Source organism: Bombus affinis, chromosome 4, assembly GCF_024516045.1.
Source record: "Bombus affinis isolate iyBomAffi1 chromosome 4, iyBomAffi1.2, whole genome shotgun sequence".
In the NCBI taxonomy this organism is placed as follows: Eukaryota; Metazoa; Arthropoda; class Insecta; order Hymenoptera; family Apidae; genus Bombus; species Bombus affinis.
The window spans coordinates 10,871,206-10,892,397 of record NC_066347.1 but is presented as its reverse complement, the minus strand read 5'-3'; the positions used below and the strand labels follow the sequence as shown (position 1 = coordinate 10,892,397).

The 21,192-nt window shown below is 30.4% G+C and overlaps 2 protein-coding genes across 3 annotated transcripts in view; both read right to left on the bottom strand.

Annotated features, from left to right (window-relative positions):
• Positions 1-124: 124 nt before the first annotated feature.
• Positions 125-6,049, bottom strand: LOC126915369 (cilia- and flagella-associated protein 70-like). The gene is given in 21 exon segments (XM_050719971.1): positions 125-475; positions 477-574; positions 1,112-1,261; positions 1,375-1,495; positions 1,600-1,730; positions 1,852-1,998; positions 2,147-2,307; positions 2,426-2,574; positions 2,662-2,795; positions 2,904-3,086; positions 3,176-3,319; positions 3,565-3,688; positions 3,791-3,942; positions 4,022-4,167; positions 4,244-4,371; positions 4,483-4,583; positions 4,652-4,828; positions 4,977-5,224; positions 5,421-5,588; positions 5,680-5,872; positions 5,984-6,049. Coding segments are annotated over 21 exon segments (2,967 nt in total). The 3' UTR covers positions 125-429.
• Positions 6,050-6,203: 154 nt separating this feature from the next.
• The window catches only part of LOC126915660 (uncharacterized), a 29,624-nt gene continuing 14,635 nt past the window's right edge, over positions 6,204-21,192 (bottom strand). For both annotated transcript variants that reach the window (XM_050720524.1, XM_050720525.1), the window contains 22 exons: positions 20,031-20,216; positions 19,755-19,931; positions 19,315-19,480; positions 18,981-19,089; positions 18,679-18,805; positions 17,637-17,703; positions 17,463-17,572; positions 17,194-17,381; positions 16,941-17,058; positions 16,666-16,856; positions 16,441-16,570; positions 16,141-16,361; positions 11,793-11,902; positions 10,369-10,562; positions 9,806-10,258; positions 9,272-9,514; positions 9,093-9,191; positions 8,846-9,000; positions 8,429-8,624; positions 8,208-8,356; positions 7,980-8,138; positions 6,204-7,896 (listed from right to left, as the gene is read on the bottom strand). In XM_050720524.1, the coding sequence (XP_050576481.1) occupies positions 7,776-7,896; positions 7,980-8,138; positions 8,208-8,356; positions 8,429-8,624; positions 8,846-9,000; positions 9,093-9,191; positions 9,272-9,514; positions 9,806-10,258; positions 10,369-10,562; positions 11,793-11,902; positions 16,141-16,361; positions 16,441-16,570; positions 16,666-16,856; positions 16,941-17,058; positions 17,194-17,381; positions 17,463-17,572; positions 17,637-17,703; positions 18,679-18,805; positions 18,981-19,089; positions 19,315-19,480; positions 19,755-19,931; positions 20,031-20,216 (3,669 nt within the window). In that variant the 3' untranslated portion in view covers positions 6,204-7,775. The remainder of the gene's footprint in view (positions 7,897-7,979; positions 8,139-8,207; positions 8,357-8,428; positions 8,625-8,845; positions 9,001-9,092; positions 9,192-9,271; positions 9,515-9,805; positions 10,259-10,368; positions 10,563-11,792; positions 11,903-16,140; positions 16,362-16,440; positions 16,571-16,665; positions 16,857-16,940; positions 17,059-17,193; positions 17,382-17,462; positions 17,573-17,636; positions 17,704-18,678; positions 18,806-18,980; positions 19,090-19,314; positions 19,481-19,754; positions 19,932-20,030; positions 20,217-21,192) is intronic.

Sequence of the window (21,192 nt, the reverse complement as noted above, 5' to 3'; positions counted from 1 at the left end):
CATGTTTTATTTTTCATTTATGAGATGAGATATTAACAAATTGGCTGAAAGATGCACCGCTAAATATTAAATAAGAAGAAAGAAAAACAATAGAATTGGATTTCTAGTAGTTCAAAGAGGGAAATAATTCATAAAACACACAATTGTTTATTTTTTATATCGTTGATTAAACAAGAAATGTGGTTATGTGTTTATTTGTAATTCTTCATTCGATAAAAAGTTAATGAAGTCTAAGATTTATGAAGTATATGTGATAAACTGTAATGACCAAAATTATAAACGTTGATAGAATGATTTTAGTTACTTTTTATTAATTGTGTTCGCTTTCTTTTTTTGTTATTTTAATTATTTCCACCGATTAAAAATAAGTGCCATTGTAATCCTTCATTTTACGAGTTCGTGTCTTTTTTAAATTTTGTTTAGGTGCCATTAGTTTTCAAATTGTTCCTCAAACCCCTCTGTGCTATGATTCTCCATCATTGGCTTGTTTTAAATTTGGTGGTGCGTAATCCAAAGCTTTCATCAGGTTCGTTATTCTCAGCCACAGTTTTCTATCTTTAAGATTATTCTGATACTTAAAAAAAAAAGAAAAAAAAAACAATAAAAATTGTTAGTAAAATTTTGTTGTCTCTTTTCCCTTAGTCATATAAAAAGTTACCTGTTGACAAATTTGTAAAAATAAAAATGCGTTTGAATTACGAGGTTTTTTAAAAATAAAAAGTAGAAGATTTAAATTTGGTACTGATTTAGATTATTTAGAGCTTCATTTTTTTAATTTCCTTATAAATAGATTAATTCGACTTTATCGCTGCTAGGCTATAATGTTTTATGGTCCATGGATTGCACAATTTTAAAACTTGTTTATAACTAAAAAACTAGGGAGAACATCTAGACAAAACTAATTTTAATTAATTCTGTGGATTCTAATCATTCATTTGAGCTATCAGAAGTTGAAAAATTGTCTAGTATTGACTGCGCTATGACAATTCTTAAGGTTCAATGAAATTATCATTGTAAGTATTTACAAATAATTAAGAGATTTCCACTTTATATGATAATATATTATAACACTTTAGTAAGTTTAAAAAAATATACCAAAATATAAATTTACTTTGATCATTTCCGCATAGCATTGCGCAAACTCGTCGTATCTTTCAAGCGTCATATTTAAAAGGCATAAATAGCCCCACACATCCACATTGTGATTATTAATCCTATTTGCTTCAGACAGAGACATTTCTGCCTCGTGAAACTGGTTCAACTGAAACAAAATATGTCTGTTGCAAAAAAGATTTATAAATTTTTGCATATAACGACACTATTCGCAATTGATTGATTATAATATAAGATAATATTAAAACAATTATTTCTTACCTCATAACAACTGATACCAAATCCTAGCCAAGTTAGACAAGTTGGTGAGGATTTGCATGCGCTCAAAAAAATCTTTCTTGCGCGATCGAAATTTCCAGTATCGTAATAATAATATCCCAATCTGATATTATTTCAAAAAGATTATATGTATTATTTAAAACGTATTAAAAATACATTGACTTATTTATTATTACTTGAAATTTATAGGATGATTGCTATTATTACCTAACTTCCACTAAATGTAGATCATCAGGTCTATCAAATAGCATACGTGCAAATTCGTAGCATTCTATTGCCTTTTCTGTGTTTCCTATTTTGAAGTAACAATGGCCCGTTAAACTACTGACCGAATAATCCTGGATAGATAAATTGAGAGGTATTGAAAAATCTGTCATAAACATTATTGGAATTATATTCCGTTTATAAAAAATATCATTGTGATTTAGCTTTTGCATTTGATAATTGAAAGATATAGACCATTCCATAATCGCATCGAATTTCTTCTAAATGCGATAATGCATTCTCGTATTTGCCAGACATATAATGTTCTACTGCCATGTAATATAGAACCTGCATTGATCGACCGGAATTTTCCATTTCCTGTGCTAACGCGAGTGCTGCTAGCTGGAACCGTTTAATTTATGCTTTCAAAGATACATCAGTATATAAAGTACTTTCTATTGCACTTTTTTTATTTATTTTATTCAATTATTTTTACCATAGTAAAACAATACGTAGCAAGATTACGAATTTTATATTAAAAATCGTTTACCTCACAAAAGTTCAGTTTTAGTAAAAATGTTGTAACTATCATATACACATTATCATTGGGACAGTGAATCGTGGTCCAAGAAAGTGGTTCTTGATCTAGTACTATTGTACGAGATTTGTCTTGCATACATTTCTTTGCAATACGAAGCGTAAGATCTACTCCTAAATAATATTACATGTATTTTTAATTACTTGTATTGTTTTGATTTTTTTCATTTCAGTTTCTTCTTTATATTTTTCTTTACCAACAAGAAATAAAGAAGATAAAGAATTTTCGTACCTGGATAGTATTCTGTTCGTATGAAAAAAAGATGTAAAATAGTCCAGCCTTCAAAAAATCGTGGATATAAGTAAGTGATAGCTCTGAGGAAAATCTCAGTTTCTTTGTATTCTCTATTTTCAAATAGAATCATCGCATACACTAATAATCTGAAATCGTTATAATTTACGATCACGTATCTTTGTTTCAGGTTTATATTAATAACGAGTTGTAATGGATAATGGTGTTTTACATACGCCATTGCATGTTGATGATTTAAAGTGATTGCTTCTAAGCAACATTCTTTTGCACGTTCGATGTCACCTATTTTCTTAAGGAATATGGCATATTGTGTCCAAGGATGCGGGTCAGTTTTATTCGATGCTATTACCTGATGACAAAAATTATGTATTTTAGATATTAAAAGCATTTAGAAAGATTTGTATGTTTCATTGAAATTACTTAGTTTTCTATATTACAATTGAAAAAGATGGTTTACTTTTGTATAATAGTCTCTAGCGTCTTCGAAATTTCCAAGCTCATAAGCTTCTTCAGCATAGAAATATACCAGCTTCAGGTCTAGGTCATTTTCCAAATCTTGCGTAAATCGGCATTCGAGCATTTGATTTATGGCAAGATGCATTTGTTCCACTAAATATGTGTATACAGAGCAGATAAAATTCTGTGAAAGTTTTAGATAATGTAATTAATTAAATTCAACAACCCAAAAATTTGTTATATTGAGAAGACAGAATAATATAGGAGCTGTACATGAGATTCCTTAGAATCGATTAAATTTTTAGGCATTTTGAATTTTTGATCTATCAGGAGGGGAATTTTCATCCTCAATGTATTGCGTACAGATAAGTATACTCCAGTTTTGTAAAGGTACTGAGTGAAACACGTTAACTCGTCCTGAAATGTATCAACTTCCTTTTGATTACTGAAGTATATTTAACAAATATTTTTATAATACATTACCGATTCTGGATCGAAGCAATATTTTTCTTGTGGTTTCTTCCCTTCACTATTCAATTTTTTATTCTCGTCACAAAAATCCTAGCTTAAAAAACATACAGAATTCATTAATTATAGAATATATTATATTTTAACAAAAAAATTCATAAATTATACATAGATTATACTGATCATTTTCATACTCGATAACATTCTGTGAGGACCTGCGCCAATTTTTGAACACAGTGCATGTACTGCGCTTCCGCTACGTCAGCAGAATATATATAATGTTGTTTCTTTTCCGATTTAGGTATCATTTCATTTATTCTAAAGTAATATTAAACAAAGATAGCTTATTAAATTTCTCTTTTGAAGTGATGGAACTTGTAATCGAACAGGATGAAAATAGGATAAAATTACAAATCTTACAAGTTCGTGAAGTCCTTTTCGATTCTACAAGCGACCAGAGGCTCGTAAAGTTCTATTTCAATTACTATGATTGTCGGCTCTCCACTCTCTATAGTAATTGGTTCACTTGCTTTTTGTACTGTTTCAGTTTCCGATTGAATCGATTGCGTGTTCTAAAATCAAATATTTCTCTATTAATATTATTTTTACTAATATCGAAATATTGAAATATTGAAATATTGTATGTTTTACCTTTGATGTTTTACTTCTTTTATCTTTCTCTTTCACTTCTTTGCGTTGTGTTCCTGTACCAAAAATATTTTGCTCGAGCCCTACTTTTTCAGACATGTCTGAAGGATTGAACTTATACAATTGTCCTACGACTCGGCAATTTTTTCCTGTGTAAGCATCATTTTTAACATATCAAGAATTTAGCAATAAAGTGTTTGCATATTGTAGAATGATAGAATTTACTGCCTGGGAAAAGAAGTTCGGAGACATCGACGTAGCATTGATACAACTGTGTTGTAGATGAAGCGTTTTTCGATTTCGTTGGAGAAGTCTTGCCCGTTATTTCAAATTGAAAGGGCCAATATTTGTACCTTCAGAGAAATCATTCGTAATTAATATTTTTCAATGATAAGATAATTATATAATATGAGTATTAAACTATTATTATGTATTTTCATAAAAGATATTTAAATATTTATTACTTTCTAATATGATCCCGCATCGCTTCGATTCCACTCCCCCATAAGATACACCGATTCAAAGAATTCCATTCTATTCGTGGCATATCTTCGCATATCTTCTTCTACAAAGTGGATAATGATAATAGTTAATAAACAACGCAACTAACATCATGCGAAAGTAAGCCGGTACCGCTAAGTCAATCTGCTTATTAAATTTATTTTGCACTCCCATAAAGTCGCAGTCCAGTTTGTATTTAGATAACTGAGCTCGATTTTCTATATGACGTAAACTGTTCCATCGTTTTGTTCTCTCGATGTCCCGATACTTCATCCAAAGACCATGATCGAAAATTATGTTTTCTGGAACCTGAAACGAAGCACAAATGTCACAAAATATTTATATACAATCTTCTTTATTGATTAATTTCTTTACCGACTCTCACTGGATATTACAAAATAAACGAGTATGATAGAGGAATGTCCACAGTTTTTACCATCTTGCTCGTTATAAATACCTCATTATTAATATACGCTATCGTGCCAGCTTTGTATTGAAGACTTTCTGTGAAAATTTCTGGTATATTATACATGCTCTCGATGGTAACGTGAAGAAAGTTCATTGCTTCGTTTGGTTGAGAAATCGGTACACGATCTTGCAAAGCTGTTACCGTAAGACGCGGAAGATTCTGCCACGAAATTAATTCACCATTAAAGGAAAAGGTAGGTGTTTCTAAAATTAGCTTCTCGGTGAAATTGTTTTCCCCTAAAATTTTTAAATTTTCTTACTTTAATTTAGCTCTAATTTTTAGGGGAAAAATAAAGGGGAAACAATTTTCAATTTGTTAAATCAGTCGACGTTTGAAGTTTTTAATTTGAGAAATTTTTAATTTAAGAGCACCGGAGGAAATTTGAACTTCATAAATTTTTAATTTCTATAATTTCGAAATTATGTTGCTCGCCTAATATTATTGGCATCAAATCGAAATTGCATATCCCTAATAACTGTGATGTGGGAAGTGCTGCTGATGTTGTACTGAATATTGACTTTTTCTTAACTTCATTTTTTTTAACTTCATCTGACGGAGTTTGTGCTTCCATCGCGTCTTTTATGATTTGGACAATTTTTACTATGTATAAACGTGCAGTTATTAATATTAAAATGAAGACAGGATTATTATATAATAAATAATTAACTGAGCGATATAAATTAATATGTACTTAGTACAGGAATTGATACAACTGAATTAACCATTTGTTTATCTTTTAAAGTAACTGGCAAGTTAACAGAGAAATCGATAACATGAATTGTGTTGTCTTTACAATCCGATTTGATTAATGTTGGATTACTCTCGCCCAAGATAACACCATTATGTTCTACTGTGATTGATATGTTCGTGTCTTCCTTTCTTATCTAAATTTTTAAATAATGAATTATTAAATTATTAATAATATTTACTTATGATCAATAATATAGATACTTGAAAACTATAAAAAAATCTTCTCCTTTTGCCACGAAACTTACGATATTTTCGATGGCATGTATAGTTAACTTGATATTTTTTTCGCCCATTGAAATCCGCTCCTCCATTTTAGGGGAAAATATTTTTATAAATCTTTAATATCAATAATCAACGTGAAGATATCACTTCAATTCGGTGCTTCAGTTGTTTTATAAAAAAAGGAACGAAGATTTATGAAAAATTGTAATTAAAAAGATGGATCGTAGTATAACGTTTTCAAAATGGTTAATATAAACTTTTATTCATATTTCGAAATTTTTATTATAATCTTTAATATAATGTAATATTTTATATTGTAATATAAATTAATATATTCCAATTATTTGACGTAAATAATATTTGTAATATCGTTATCTACATAAACAATAGTGAATTTTGGTCTGTTTGAAATGGAATCATTGCCATCAGCAATGTATTCCTTTCTTCTCTCAATGAAATTTACTTATAATTTTCTTCCTGCAACTTCTTGTAGAAGAGTTGGTGAAGTAAAAAAAAAGCGAAACATTATTAAATTCCCATTCAATCTTTCCTTCTGTAGATTTATGTGATTTTAAAAACTTAGTTTTTGGTAGAACTCGATACATAATACCATTTCTCGTATATCACATTTTATTGTATTAACAGTTATGTATAGAGACGAGTGTTTGTTCGAATGAAAATACATATGTAAATATCTGAGAAATTTAAATAAATTGTTTCTTTCATTTTTTTATAATCTTAATTAGTCTCATGTTATTAAAATCTGCAATATCTACTGAACAATTAAATTTTAAGTTTCGAAATTTCCGATAAATATTTTCACTAAACAATAATGATTATTATAAATTATAATTCGTCTAATTAATAGATTGAGCATTATGATTTTAGTTAATCATTATTACATTACATTAGTGTAAATGTAATTCTCATTAACATAACTTTGTATAAATCTTTTATAATTATAATAAAAGTTTTTGGTTTCTCAAGGCACAATGTTTTAAGTACAAGCGTTACCGAAAATAATTTTCACCTAATTGAAACGAATTGTTGACTACAAAGTGAAATATTATTTGATAAATAACATGTTATATAACATTAAATTTCTCCATTTTTTAGGTTTAAAAGTAAAAATTATTTTACATATCCTAGTTTTAATATGTTCTTTTCTTTCTTCAGAATGATGCTTATATTTTATAATTGAGCACAGATTATTTACATAATGTGAATTCTATATATTTGAAATTTATCCAGCTATCTATTCACTTAACAAAAGATGCAAAAAAAAAACATTTTATTAAAAACTGAAGTCTTGAAGATTCTTTTAAGTTTTATCAAAAAGAAAGAGACACTCACACAAACGTATCATAAAATGACAATGGCTCAGGAAAACAAAATCCTAAAAATCCACATTATGTAAATAAGTTTCTCTCTTGTTTCTAAGTACACTGCTTATACAATGGTATAAAAAAGAAATGTACGGATGTACATCAGAGTATCAAAATGTTTGGAAAGTTAAAGTCAGTCGACTAGAGCAACATGCTTCCACTTCTCGTCCGTAGCTGAACTCGTGCGATTAAACGTCAGGGAAGAAATACGTATTCGTGCATGGAGGAAAAAATACCAACAAGGTGAACATTTTTTCCATAATCTACGTGACATCCTATCATTTTTCCCCGTGCACGAAGATCGTATTGAATATATTACTGAAACTCAAATTAATAGTTTCAGTTCCACTTTTCGCAAAAAGCAGTTTTGTTGGATGAGTTAGATCTAGATGGCAAAGTGACGTGCGAGATTACACGACCAATTGGTTGACTAAAGGGTTTTCAGGGTCTTGTCGATGTGTCTTAAAGTTGTTTCCGGCACGGCATCTGTTAGAGCTTTTCGAAATCCTTCGCAGTGCGAAAGACGTCGGAACATCCTTTTTGCGTGGTTTCTATAAAATCGTTTATAAAAATATTAGTAATATGATAGGTACAAAGTTACGAAAATTATGAGTAAACTTATACGTGTTATTACCTAGTATCGAGATTTCCATCGATTAATAACTTTGCACCCGTAGAAAGTAGCTTATCCTTCACGTCCCTCGGTAAAATTAGAGTATGTTCTGGTCCTATCCGATCGACTATAGAAGCCAACAATCTAGCCGTGGCTGCTCTTACTATGGCATTTTGATGACTAAGTAAACAATACATAAATGAGAATAAATTATGAATTCTATATATTAATAATTGATAAATACTTTACCTTGCACCACGTAGTACGATGACAGTAATCGTTTTATGAGGTGGAAGATGTTCTATCATTCGGTCCAAGGCTGCGTTACTGTCTGCCCGAAGAAATCGATTGGTATCTGCTGTCCTGTGGAGCAATGACCCGGCTATATCATCGAAATCCTATCAAAAATAAAAATTCTCATTAGAAGAATGAAGAGATTAATGTATGTAAAAAATGCTATGATAATATACTTGATCTATGCCACGAATTTGCGAGCTAAAAATATCGCCAGCGGTCAAGCATGCGGTTCTCGCTACTTGCGATCGGAGACTTTTTATTTGGCGACCTAAAAGCCGGCTTATCGTCGGGGCAGCACATACGTCCAGGTATTCTGGTTGTTGTTTTGCAATCTGGGACAAAGTTTTTAACCCTTTCATAGTAATTTCCCTGAAAGTAGAATAAAAATCTAATTATAGCAGTTGATCCCATCTATTCAGATTTTTGTAGCTGTTCCATCAAAGGCTAGAAGTTGAATGTGCTGTTAAATATTGCAGAAGGATATTAACAATACTAATCATTAATCAATTAAATTAAGATTATAATAATTTTAAATAATGTAAAAAATTTTTTCTAATTTAACTTCATTTAATTATCTTGGTGATATTTACCAGTCTTTATTCTCAAGTTGAGCAAAACACTGTTGTACTGCCGGCTTTATCTTTTCTGTTTTCTCCGAGTTTCCTTTACTTCGACCTCTTACTGCAACCCGAGGAACCCTGGAGGGCTTTCGTTTAGTCGTAACAATTGGTTCCACAGATTGACTCTAAATACAAAAATTATTTAACATATATAGATCAATATTTCGTAATAAAAGTCCTCAAGATTTAAAGAAATGTTTTTGGAAAATTATATTACTTCGATCTTTAAAATCCCTGGTTCCGTATTCGTTTCACTGGAACTATCTCTACTTTGTCCATCTTCTAAATTATTATTTTCATTAGATTCATTAACAAACTGAAAGGAAGTATTTTTATTATCAATGAAAATGCAAAAATCCTTAAATCAAAATATTTATTTGTATTCTAATGGCTTACCCTGAGGGCATTATCATTTTCTTCTATTTGGATAGCACTATTTAAATGACTTTCAACATAATTGGGAATCTCAGTGGATGAATGAGGTCTGGAGGCAATGATGATGGCTGGGGAGTCCTCTGATTCCGATCCCCTGCGTGACTGGGTTGGTTCTTCCGACTGGGTGGAATCGCACTGCACCGTAGAAGAAACTGTTTTGTCTTCACCCGAGTCTGCCGAATCTTTATCTTCCAATTCAAAACTCTGCGAAAAAGCATAATACAAACACTCTTAGAATTTTTAAGATCCTAATTGCTTTTTAGTGGGTTTAATCAAAATATATTGTTTAATTCAAAAAAGATAATTCTCCCATTTATAGATTACAATTGATGTCATGAAATTTAAACAAATTTTTCTATATGATCTATAACATTATCTATAACATCTATAACATTTTATATAATGCATGCAATCTGTATATTTTTGTACATTTAAGTTTCTTGTAGTTGCATAAACGTCTGCAATCTAATTATGATTTTATATTTATTAACCAACCAATTTACGCGGACTGCCTCGGGAATTACGCCTTGGTGACTTCGACGTCTCAAAATCGACGGAATTTCTACTTGGTGATCGACTGGATTTTTTAGGACTGGTGGACATTCTCGAAAGCGATGGTTCTTCGTTTTGGAAGTCCGAATGCAGAATATCACTGGACGTTTGTAAGCTTTCATTTGCTAATGCTCGTTCAGTCGTCAAAATGGATACAATAGATCTTTCTTGGACGCTCGACACCTCATCTGTTCTTGTATTTTCATCTGACGTGCTGAATTCGCTCTCGTTTTGATTATCTTCAAGATATTTAACGCGCTCCGAGTTTCTGGATACCACACGGCTTTGACTTCCAAATTTTAGCTCTTCTTCGCTGCTCCAGTCTTTGGATCCATCGTCGTCGATCGACGTAATCGTTGCTTCGGTTCCAGTTCCAATTTTTTGGTCCAATGTAATCTAAAATAGGATTTTTATAATTATGTTATAATTCATTCGCATTTAAATAAATAAATATCTTTTAAAAAAGGTAATGGTTACTATGAAATACTGTTAGGGTTAATATTTACAATAAAATCGACGGTGTCTCGACCAGAAGGACTCGATTGACCGGTGATAATATCAAATGCAGCGTCCACATTTTGTCTATCTGGAGTAGACGATCTGGAATCACTGTCATCTTGAGTATCTTGTACGTCCTGTTCGGTATCCTGGTGGTAGTTATTTTCTAAGGCGTCTGATGATGAAAGTTCTTGGTCATCTACTGAAAAGTAGACCAAACTATTCAATAATAGATAGTAATAACATATTTCAGAATTTAAGTGTTAATATAATTCAATATTTTGAATAAAATAAAAAAAAATGAATTTATAATTTCATTAAGTTTATAATATAGAATTATTAATTAGTGTTAATATAATTCAATATTTTGAATAAAATAAAAAAAAATGAATTTATAATTTCATTAAGTTTATGATATAGAATTATAATAATGAGCTAACGCGCAAATGTCTAGACCGCAGACTCACTTATCTGACTTCCGATCTAAATACCAAAATCGATATGCTGAATATTCATATTTATACGAATTAAACCACGATATAGACTGAAAGAAAAAAAACAATATACAAATATTGTGCCACGCAATGAAATGAAAAATGCTGAAATTTATTATCCATGCAAGAATCAGTCTGGATATTTCCATACACGATGGCGTATCTTATGCTAATCTCGATCTAAATTACGTCTCAAATCATTCTGTATATATGTTTATCCTCGATTCAATTCATATCTCGAAACGAAGTAGTTCATTACTAAAAAATAAAAATGAGGAAGAAAGAGACCAGATATTATTCCATGGTTAATAATGGTATTTTAAGTGGCATTGAAAGTCTAAAACTGTAGAGAAACTTAGTCTCCCTTTTTTTCTTTTTTTTATTTTAGCCTATTTACGATTATTTCAAACTTCACGCCTGAAAAATATTGATTGCTCTTTGTAAGGAGAGAAGATTTTCCGTACTTCTTTTTTTTTTTTTTAGTAAAAAATTGCTCGTTTAGGCAATTTAAACGTTACGAGCAAAATATTGATTACATCCTAGCTAAGCTTTACACATTCGTCCGAGGTTAAGAACCTCGCGTTCCAGTTCGTGGACTTTCGATCGTTCCAGCAGGTCCCACAGGTTATTATGTATCGCTTTTAATGCTTAAAAGTTTACTTGAACTCTTCAATGATTTTTATAATCCATTTTTCAAGCTCTAATCTATTTGTTTGGCTATAGATGATGTAAGAAAATGATAAATTCAACTTCTTCACGAATAAGAAATTTCTTGATGAATAATTTTATAATATAGCTTAAACTTAAGAATTCATTCATATAATTTATTTCATAATTTCGATTGAAAAATTGTTATTTAATTATCTAATCAAAATTTATTATAAACTATTTAATTATCTAATTATTTAGTATCTAATATTATTACACCTTATAAATACCTTCATATTGTGTTTCAATTGCATCTACTGTTTTCACACCGAAATGGTCGTCTGGTAGAAAATGATGTTTATTTTTTTCATTATATTCTTCTTCGTTCACTGCTTTATCTCTGAAACAAAATTTTCGACGACGAAAGTTGATTATTTTTTCTTTATTCATAAAACGAACGATATAGAAAAACTTGTATCGATTCATCGTATACTATTATAATCTACGTTATACACTATAGATTTTTCTATACGTATCAACACGGCTATCTTTTCTGCATAAAACATTATTTTGATGAATATCGAAAAGTCATTAACTATACAGCTATAATGTACTACATAATTATAATATTTTATTTATTTGTTTTGAAAACATACACCGTGCCATTACTCGAATTTAACCTCAAAGGAATTACAGGAGTGGTATTAACAGTGGTAACAATTGTCGAGATAGAATCTTCCTCTTCCTTTCCAATATCCACTGGTTGCCTACATCTAAAGGCGCAGGGGCAATAACGAAGAATAGTGTTCGCGATTTTATATTCCTTTCTCCTTGAATTATCAGGTTCTTCATTGAAATTCTTATCTTTCTCGATCGAGTTCGACTCTCTGCATTTCAACATTGTCGCCTTGTCGGCTTCTTCAGGCCAAGCACAGTACTTAAAGATCATTTTGATTGATAATAGTTCATCGATCACGATCGAAAGTCCTTGCCACGACACTAGCGCTGTTTACGTAGTTCATCGAAGTTATTTTTGCACTATTAACTTGTCTCATTCTTTACCTTTCACGATTCACTCGTATTTCTTATACACTTGGCGCAATTAATCAAATATATCTGATGTCTTTAGTTTATTTGTGTTTCATAGTTGTAATGATTCATGTTATCTTTATAATTTTAGAAAATTGCGTATTATTTTATGTTTATAGGATATTTAGTATTATATTAATTTTTTACTATTTGACGATGGTAGAAGGGATTGTATTACATTAACTAATTACTATGCTATCGCATTATCATGTAATGTAATAATTATAGTACTTTATATATTCCTTCATTTATTAATTAAAAAATACATCAAATCCTGAAAAGATATCATTTTTAAGCAATCCTTTCGAACGTAATTTATTTACCAACGCAGAGATATTTACAAACTGATTATTGATCTACCATGAAAATAGTATTACAAGTGAATTATAAATTATATCGAATCTATACAGTACAATCGATAAATAATCTTTGTTCGGCTATACATCTGATGAGAGACCTTAGGAATAATAGTCAGTAGTTTTTTGAAAATTATAATAATATAATACGATATTTTTTCAATATAAATTAAGTATATCCTGTTTATAGTAATATCTTTTGTAATTGCGGAAGTTAGAAGATATTTTGTAGCAGTAGATTTCACGTGTCTAGACAATATGCAATTCAAATTTCATTTGCTATTCTGGAACTTCTGCTACATTTCACGTTTATCTTCCTAAGGTTAACGAATGATCGATTAACAACCTGTTATGGAACGCTCTTTGTTTGACGGCATACACAAATATGTATAATTATATAGCGGAAAATTTTGAGCTCATTAACAACGATTAACAAAATGTATTAAATTGAACAAATGAAATAATATTAAACAACATATTAAATAAAATAACTAATTAAATAGAAGCAAAGAATATTATTAAACTATAGTATCCTATTTCTCTAGCAATAGAAGCTTTATTTCAAATAGAAACTTAAGTTCCAAATTGCACGTGCACTCTAAGGGGAGAAAATTATTAAAAAAAAATATACAGAAGAATTGAGATAATTAAAAAATCAACAGATTTCCATAACAAAACACTACTCTTCTAATACAAATTGATAAGATAAATATCGAATTTAACTTTCTTTAACTTTTACCATCGCCAAATGAAATTTAAAAAGCAAAGCTACGAAGAAAACTATGTGGATCTATGGCGCACGCACGGATCGATCGTCGTAGTTTCGCGGCAATTAAACTGAACTGTTAAACTGAAATTACACCACACTCGAGCACATAATCGCGAACTATTAATCTTCGGATCATTTTGAAATCACTTTAACAAATTTCATCAAAATGAAAATCCTTCAATGGATTTTTCTTTTCTGGTTTTTAAGAATGAAAACGAACAAAATTGAGAGAGGGCAAAGAGGGAATTCTAACGACGCGACAAATAACGCCACACGCACGACTGTGCCCATGTTAAACGTCGGCTGTCTCGACGCTGACCGCTGCCACTTCCCTTCACTCCTACCTCCCCTTCTGGTTCTCGTTTCACTTGTAACCCCGCGATACCATATTGAATGGCTATACACTGACCGCAAGAACCCCCCTTAGACATAGGGGTGGAAACGTATACGAGGGTATAGGCGTCAAAAGTGAAAACGAACAAGTGTTATATTATGACATTTCAGACTGTTCTTTTTGTGTTATAAGTTTTGCTTTTTTTGATTTCTTTCAATGCATTTCCAATTTTTATTTTTTTTTTTTTTTTTGCTTTTACTATTTTACTATTGAGACCGTACCAATGGTTGCATATGTTATGAGAGAAATAGGGAAATGTTACATGAATTTATGACCTAATAATTATGTAATTTAATCTTTTCTAATTGCGAACCTCTCCCGTATGAATATGTTATCAGCACCTATTGCAGAATATTTTTGGTTTAAGTGCTTTTCATATATAATTTTTTCTATTCAAATATTTTTTTAAGAATACAATTGTATTGATTATATTTAATTCCTGGAAGCCGTAAAAATTGATCTGTTTACAGACATTTTAAGGTAGCGTAACTAAGCCCAAGATCATGCCAAGGTTATTACATTATGAATTATTGAATTTGTTTCTTGCTTTAATTATTAACCTTTCCGGTAAACCAATTATTATTTTTTCATTTTATTTTTAATTTTTCCAATTAAATTTTTTTTCCACTTTCCAATTTTTCCACTTTCTCCAATTGATTGAATTATAATATTGGTATTATTATTTTGCTATTAAATACATTATATACATATAACATTATATACGGGGTTTTTATTTTAATAAATAAATCCTTGATAATTATGTTCGAAGTTAGTAAGTTAATAATAGTATTAAAGGTTATCTGTGATAATACATATTTGCATAATGTTGAAACATGAAATTCTTTCGTAATTTAAATCATGAATGTTTTTGAATTCCAACACGGCACATTAATCTACCAATGTGATCTACCTTATGATCTAGCAATATATGTAACACTCTATGTGTACATATATTTTCAACTTCTCAGGTATCCATGCCCTAAATTGCAACACAATATTCGCAGAGATTTCTTCTTAACGAGTTGAAATTGTTATGTAAATAGCACTTAGTGGCGTGGTTATTCAAACCGAAATATAATCGCAATTTTCTTCTCACGCGACGTTCGTAAATCAGGGAAACAGAAACGAGAACGAGGATGTATTCCTCAATGCATTATTGCTCATTTTCTATAACATAAAATTGCTTTTCTTAAAATCAAACATTGTAACTGCTAAAATTTACCAAAATTATATCAAAGCAAGTATTATCATTTTATAAAATAATACCTTTTTAACTATATTTATAAAAATATGAATTTGCATAAATATCCGTAGTCTAATAATAAATAATCTGAGCTTACTACACTTTGAAATACTACAATCATTCATTTTCAGTGAACTTTAGCTGACCTAAAAATTTGGAAAGGCTAGATATACAACGTTACAAGAATGGAAGCGCCGCGATTTTAGGACAATTCAAAGGATAAAACTGTGAGTCACCTTCAATTCAACACCCTGCCATGAAATCGATCGTGTAAATAGAGTAGATTTGTGCCGATATCACCGATTCAATGATCCTTGTAAAGTCTGCTCTTAAAAAGTGAATTGTCGTGTTCTTAGAAATGCCATTAAGAAATTTTCCCGCAGCTATTATATGTATATATATACAATGCGGTTATGATAGTAAAACTACGGAAACTCTGCATTTGTCGCCTTCCCAGAAGCATAGTTAAGAAGTTATAAAAGTTTGCACGATACGCCTGGCATTATTATAGCCAGTAATTTGTCATGCATGTGAGTATGGAAATAATCATTTGCTAAGGTCTAAGGGGCCGAAGGTGACAGATAGTAACTAGAAAAAGCGACAGCAATACGGGGCTATCGATAGCACCACCATAAAATTGCACCGTTAATTGTAAACTAAAGATATTGTATCACCCGCGGTGACATTTTAGTCACAATTATCGAATCGTAATCATATTCCAGGAATTTTCTACGTTATTAATCGTATTAATTTGAAAACGAAAGGAATTAATAAAAATATTACTTACATATCAAACATGGACAATGCATGGACTTCATGAGAAGCTGTTCTAACAAAGTGTTGATGGCGGTACAATTGGGATGGAGACAGAGAACGTAATCTTCTTCTGTAAGGAGTTTCGGGACATATTGCAGGAAGATATTCACTGGTCTGGGCATCTGATGATATTACTTCGACATCCGTAATTTTTTGAGCAGCTACATCTTTCGTTTTACGATAAAATCTCATCTGTAATGTAAACATATCATTTAATAGTACCTTATCGCCACTTCAAATGTTAAATATATTGATAAAAATGAATAAGTACCCGTGATGTATTTTTATCATTATTTTCTTCAATTTTATTATACCCATATGTTAATGCAGGAGCTGTTTGTAATGGTCGAAAGGAATTTTCATCCACAAACCGTCCCTCTCGATGTGAAGATGTATTGTAGCTGAAAAATAAAAAAAAGAGTTTAAATTTTCACTAAAATAAATTACATATATATTTATTATTGTTTATTATTCTCGTAAAATAAATTATACTTACATATTATGCATAACAAATGTTTGTTGATGAATATTTCTCGACACTGAAGGCTGATTGCTTTCAATAGAACTCGACCGAGGATATTTAGACTTGACATCGGATTTCCTTGAATATCGATCTCTTCCCATAAACTTTTGATACATTCTAGAGTTACCGTCCGAAAATGTTTGATTCGTACGTTCATCCATATTCTGAAATATTCATCACATTGCTAATTGTTGTACATATAATTTTAGATGATATCATCAATACTAGTATCTGACAAAAATACTTACATTACTATCTATATTCGCATTATTCAAATTTTTTACTGATCGATAATTGTCATGATGCATACTTGTACTTTTTTCTTGCTGATTTCTTCTTCTTTGATGATACATAGTCCCACAGCTCCTATTTATATTTCGTTAATTGTGTTCAATCTTTTTCCTTATTCAAAGTTTAACTCGTTCAAGAGATGTTAAATTTTTATGCATTTTTCTATTTCTTTGAATAAATTAAAAAAACACAATAATTAAAATACACTACCTAACATTTTCTTCTTGAGAATTTGCGCAGTCGCTAGAATTTTCTGTGCTGTCCTTTAGTCTCCTTTTTAAATTAACATTCATTAATTCTGAATTAGACGATTTATCCATTAGGAGGCCACTAGACTTTGGTACACATTCTCGAGTATAGAGTACAGGAATTCTAGATTCCGTTTTATTGTTGTTTTCCTGAAACATATATGTCCAATTGCTATAAATCATTATAATTACTATTACTACAGTGCATCGATACATTTTTATGAAATTTACCTTTCTCTCAAAATTATTTTCGATGATATTACGATAATTCGCAGATTCTTTAGTAGTTCCTGAAATTTTCGTTTGATTTCGAGACTTTACGTCTGCATTGAAAGCTTCACCTAAAAATATCAAAACCATTAGCATGTATAATTAATATTAAAAGATTGGAATTATAATACATACCATTTCGGATACTTGCGCTTATATTTCGATTTGCTTGCAAATTCACTTCATCTTCACACTGTATGTTCTGGAAAAAAGATACATACACTTATATGAAATTATAGCATTTAATAAATTATTACAATTGTTATAAGCTTATATATGTCATAACTATTATTACAATAGTCCACATATTTTTGATTAACAGCAACCTAAACTACTAACCTGAAATATCTCTAATAAATCAATAAGATTCAAATGGGACATAATGTCAATCGATCATCACCGGAATTATTTTTCATCGATCTTCTACACGGAATTAAAAATAACCCAACACTACGAATAAATTTTCTCATATCTACTTATTCGATAAACGAATAAAAAAACAGAAAAATGTGTATTTTCAACACAATGTCTTGAATTCATTCACAAGTGTAACGTGAAACGATTAATCGTTAATATAGATATCGCGAATCATGATCTACACACATATCGTATAACATATCATAATTCCATTTCTTTATTTGTTAATAGGGCATTTAACATACTGGTAAAAAGTATAAAATGGTAAAACGATACGTTCAGTTATACACCATAATTTAAATTCTTGCAAGTGCAGTTCCAGAATAAAGTCATGATTTACAATTTTATGCCTCTCCCATTTAACATAATTACATTCCACAAACGGAGTTGACTTCGTGGCACGCGAGTGAACGTCAACAACGAGCTTAAAGTCTCTTTTTTTTAGTTTATGTTTTACTAATAAACCCATTGAAATTGTTAATAATCGCAATTTTTCCCATATATGTGATTAATGAATTATAATACTCGATTTCCTTTTCTCCATTGATCTAATTGCATATGATATATAAATGGATGCATTTAGATGAATTTAGGTATGAAAGAACAGCAAAAGATTGAGAGAACATTCAGTTTCTCATTCCTTCTTATTCTATTCTTATGAATTAAATGAATTAAATCTATATAATCCAAGAATTCTAATAATTACTTGTTAGATATGGTATTTTATTTGCTATTGTTGAAATTTATATTGAAATTTTACCTGATTTTGTGTTGGAACTATTTGCCATACAACAGGTTGTTCTGGCTTAGAACGCATACCGATTCCAAGAGCAACGAAATTTTGTCTGTCACTCCATAGGTTTTCACGGTAATTTGCACTTTCGTTTCTAAAGAAAATACGGTTACAATCTTCTATTATTTACTAAATTTTGTATTACTTACTATTTTTTATTAGTTACTAATTTGATTATCATATATATGATGATATTAAAGATAATGATAAAAAGCATAAATGGAAAATAATGGATACTAGCTTTATATTCGTATCATTTAGGAAATTACCTTGCAGGTTTTTCCTTTTCTGACCTCGTTGCTATAACCTGGCCTTTAGTACGTCCGATACTGGGTGAGATTGAGCCACTTCCGGCCACGATCCAATCGACATCAGGGCCTACACGAATGTAATCAAGTTTTGCATGTAACTTTCAATATTAATGTATTAAATGTTATACCTATATCGAAAGAATATTCAAAGGAATTTTACATTCTGTTCTTTTAAAATATCACCTATATAAATTTTATTTCTACAGTAACTTTTAATAAAAAGTTATGTAAAAGTTACGTAAAAGTTTGAAAATTTTTCATTCGAAGGTAATGTTAAATAATTATAATTTACCTGTAGCTATTTGAACGTTGGGTGAAATTTGCAAACCATACATGACAAGACCGTCAGCAGAGACTAAAGGCAAAGATTTTCGTGCCAGACGAGCTCTAATAGCAGACATCATCGCCTCCCCATCATGATGACCATCTGATGCACGTTTTCCCGCTGCTAATACCTCCTGAATGTAGGATTAATTATTCTATATTAATGTTTCCTTAATTATATACATAAAGGATATTTTTATATTACATCACTTAAGATACGTAAAGAAGGAACTAAATCGAATAACAATAGTTTTTTAATAATTCGTGCGTCCCATCAAAGACAAACGCTATTTGATAAGAATATTGAGAAATATCTGGAAAAAATTTAATTTAAAAATTCTTCAGATATTGTGCATTGTACATGCAGTATAAATAAAGTTTCTCTTATGAACAATATAAAATACGTACCTCGGACTCATAGATTTGAGCCAATACGGCCAAAGTATCAAGCGCTGCCTGTCGTACCCTACGTCGTCGATCTCTCACCATCTTAGCCACCTTATTAGCCACTGCATCCACTTTGAATTCTGTACTTGGAAACGTTACCAGCGAGAAAATTAACAACTGTAAGGTATTTTCCCTAGTCTGTAATGAATAAAAAAAAAAGTTTGATAGAAATTAATTAAATTTGTAAAACTGTATATAATGTTGTTTAATTAGATAATTAATACAAAAAATTCTCACCTTGGCGTTTCTTGCATTCAAACACTGCGGCTGCAGAAGCTGTTCTAGAAGAAGAGCAGGTCTGAGCCTAAGCATCGTGATCCTGGCCAATTGAGCCGCGCTTGGACCGCCGTGTCTCGCTAAACCCCATGCCAATTGTGGCAAACGTTTTCTCAAAGCCTCATCACTTACTCCAGCTATGACTACCTAATAATAACAAATGATTAAAAACCTTCTCCCATAAAAAAAAATCTTAGATGGAAGCATAAGAAATTGGAAAAAAATAAACCTCGATTCAACGGTTTTATTTCATGACACATGTCCATAAAGAGTAGAATTTAGTGGCATATTATTAAAATGTTTAAGCACTGACGTGAAGAAAGCTTGGAAATCTAGTTACTAGTATAGGTACAAGTTTGTAGTTTAATGTAAAGAAAACTTAATATTTCTGTGGAGTAGTTTCAAATTGATTAACGATATTTGCTTTCTGTTAGGTCATACTATATTATAGTAGAACAAATGTGAATTTTATAGTTAGCACAAGTATTGTTTTACCAATGTTAGATTTGCAAATGAAATATTAAATAATATAAAGTAACAGGTCTTGTAATGTAACCTGGAAATTTTTTCTTTCTTTTTCTTATTTTGTGTGAATGTTATTTTGCACTCATAAAAAAGACAGATTTTATGAAGCAAAAATGATGTATTTTTACCAAATGGCAATGTGCCATTCAATGTTTACGTGACCAGAAGTAGCAAGCAAACTGTAGAATATTTTCTCGTGACCTAGGTGATATTTTAAGTCCTGTAGACTGTAGACTTTAAAGAATGCTTAACAATGCAGAATTATATTAAAGTTCATGATAAAAGTTTCAAACTGTAACTTCGTTATTATTTACTTTTTAGAAACATTGCTATTTTTAAGATATTCTAAATAAGGATAACAATAATTGTAATAATAAGTAGTATAATGAAAATAAAATAAGAATGAGAGAATTTCAAATTTTTCAATACAAACTAAATAGAAGCATAGTATTGTATGAGCGATGTTAAATGAATTTACTGTCATCGAATCACAGAACATATAAGTGTCATAGAACACATAAGTAGTAGATGACGTTCTATATCAGACATAAGCAACTCGTGGCGGTACATTGCTATGATAAATCTACTTAGCCCGTGT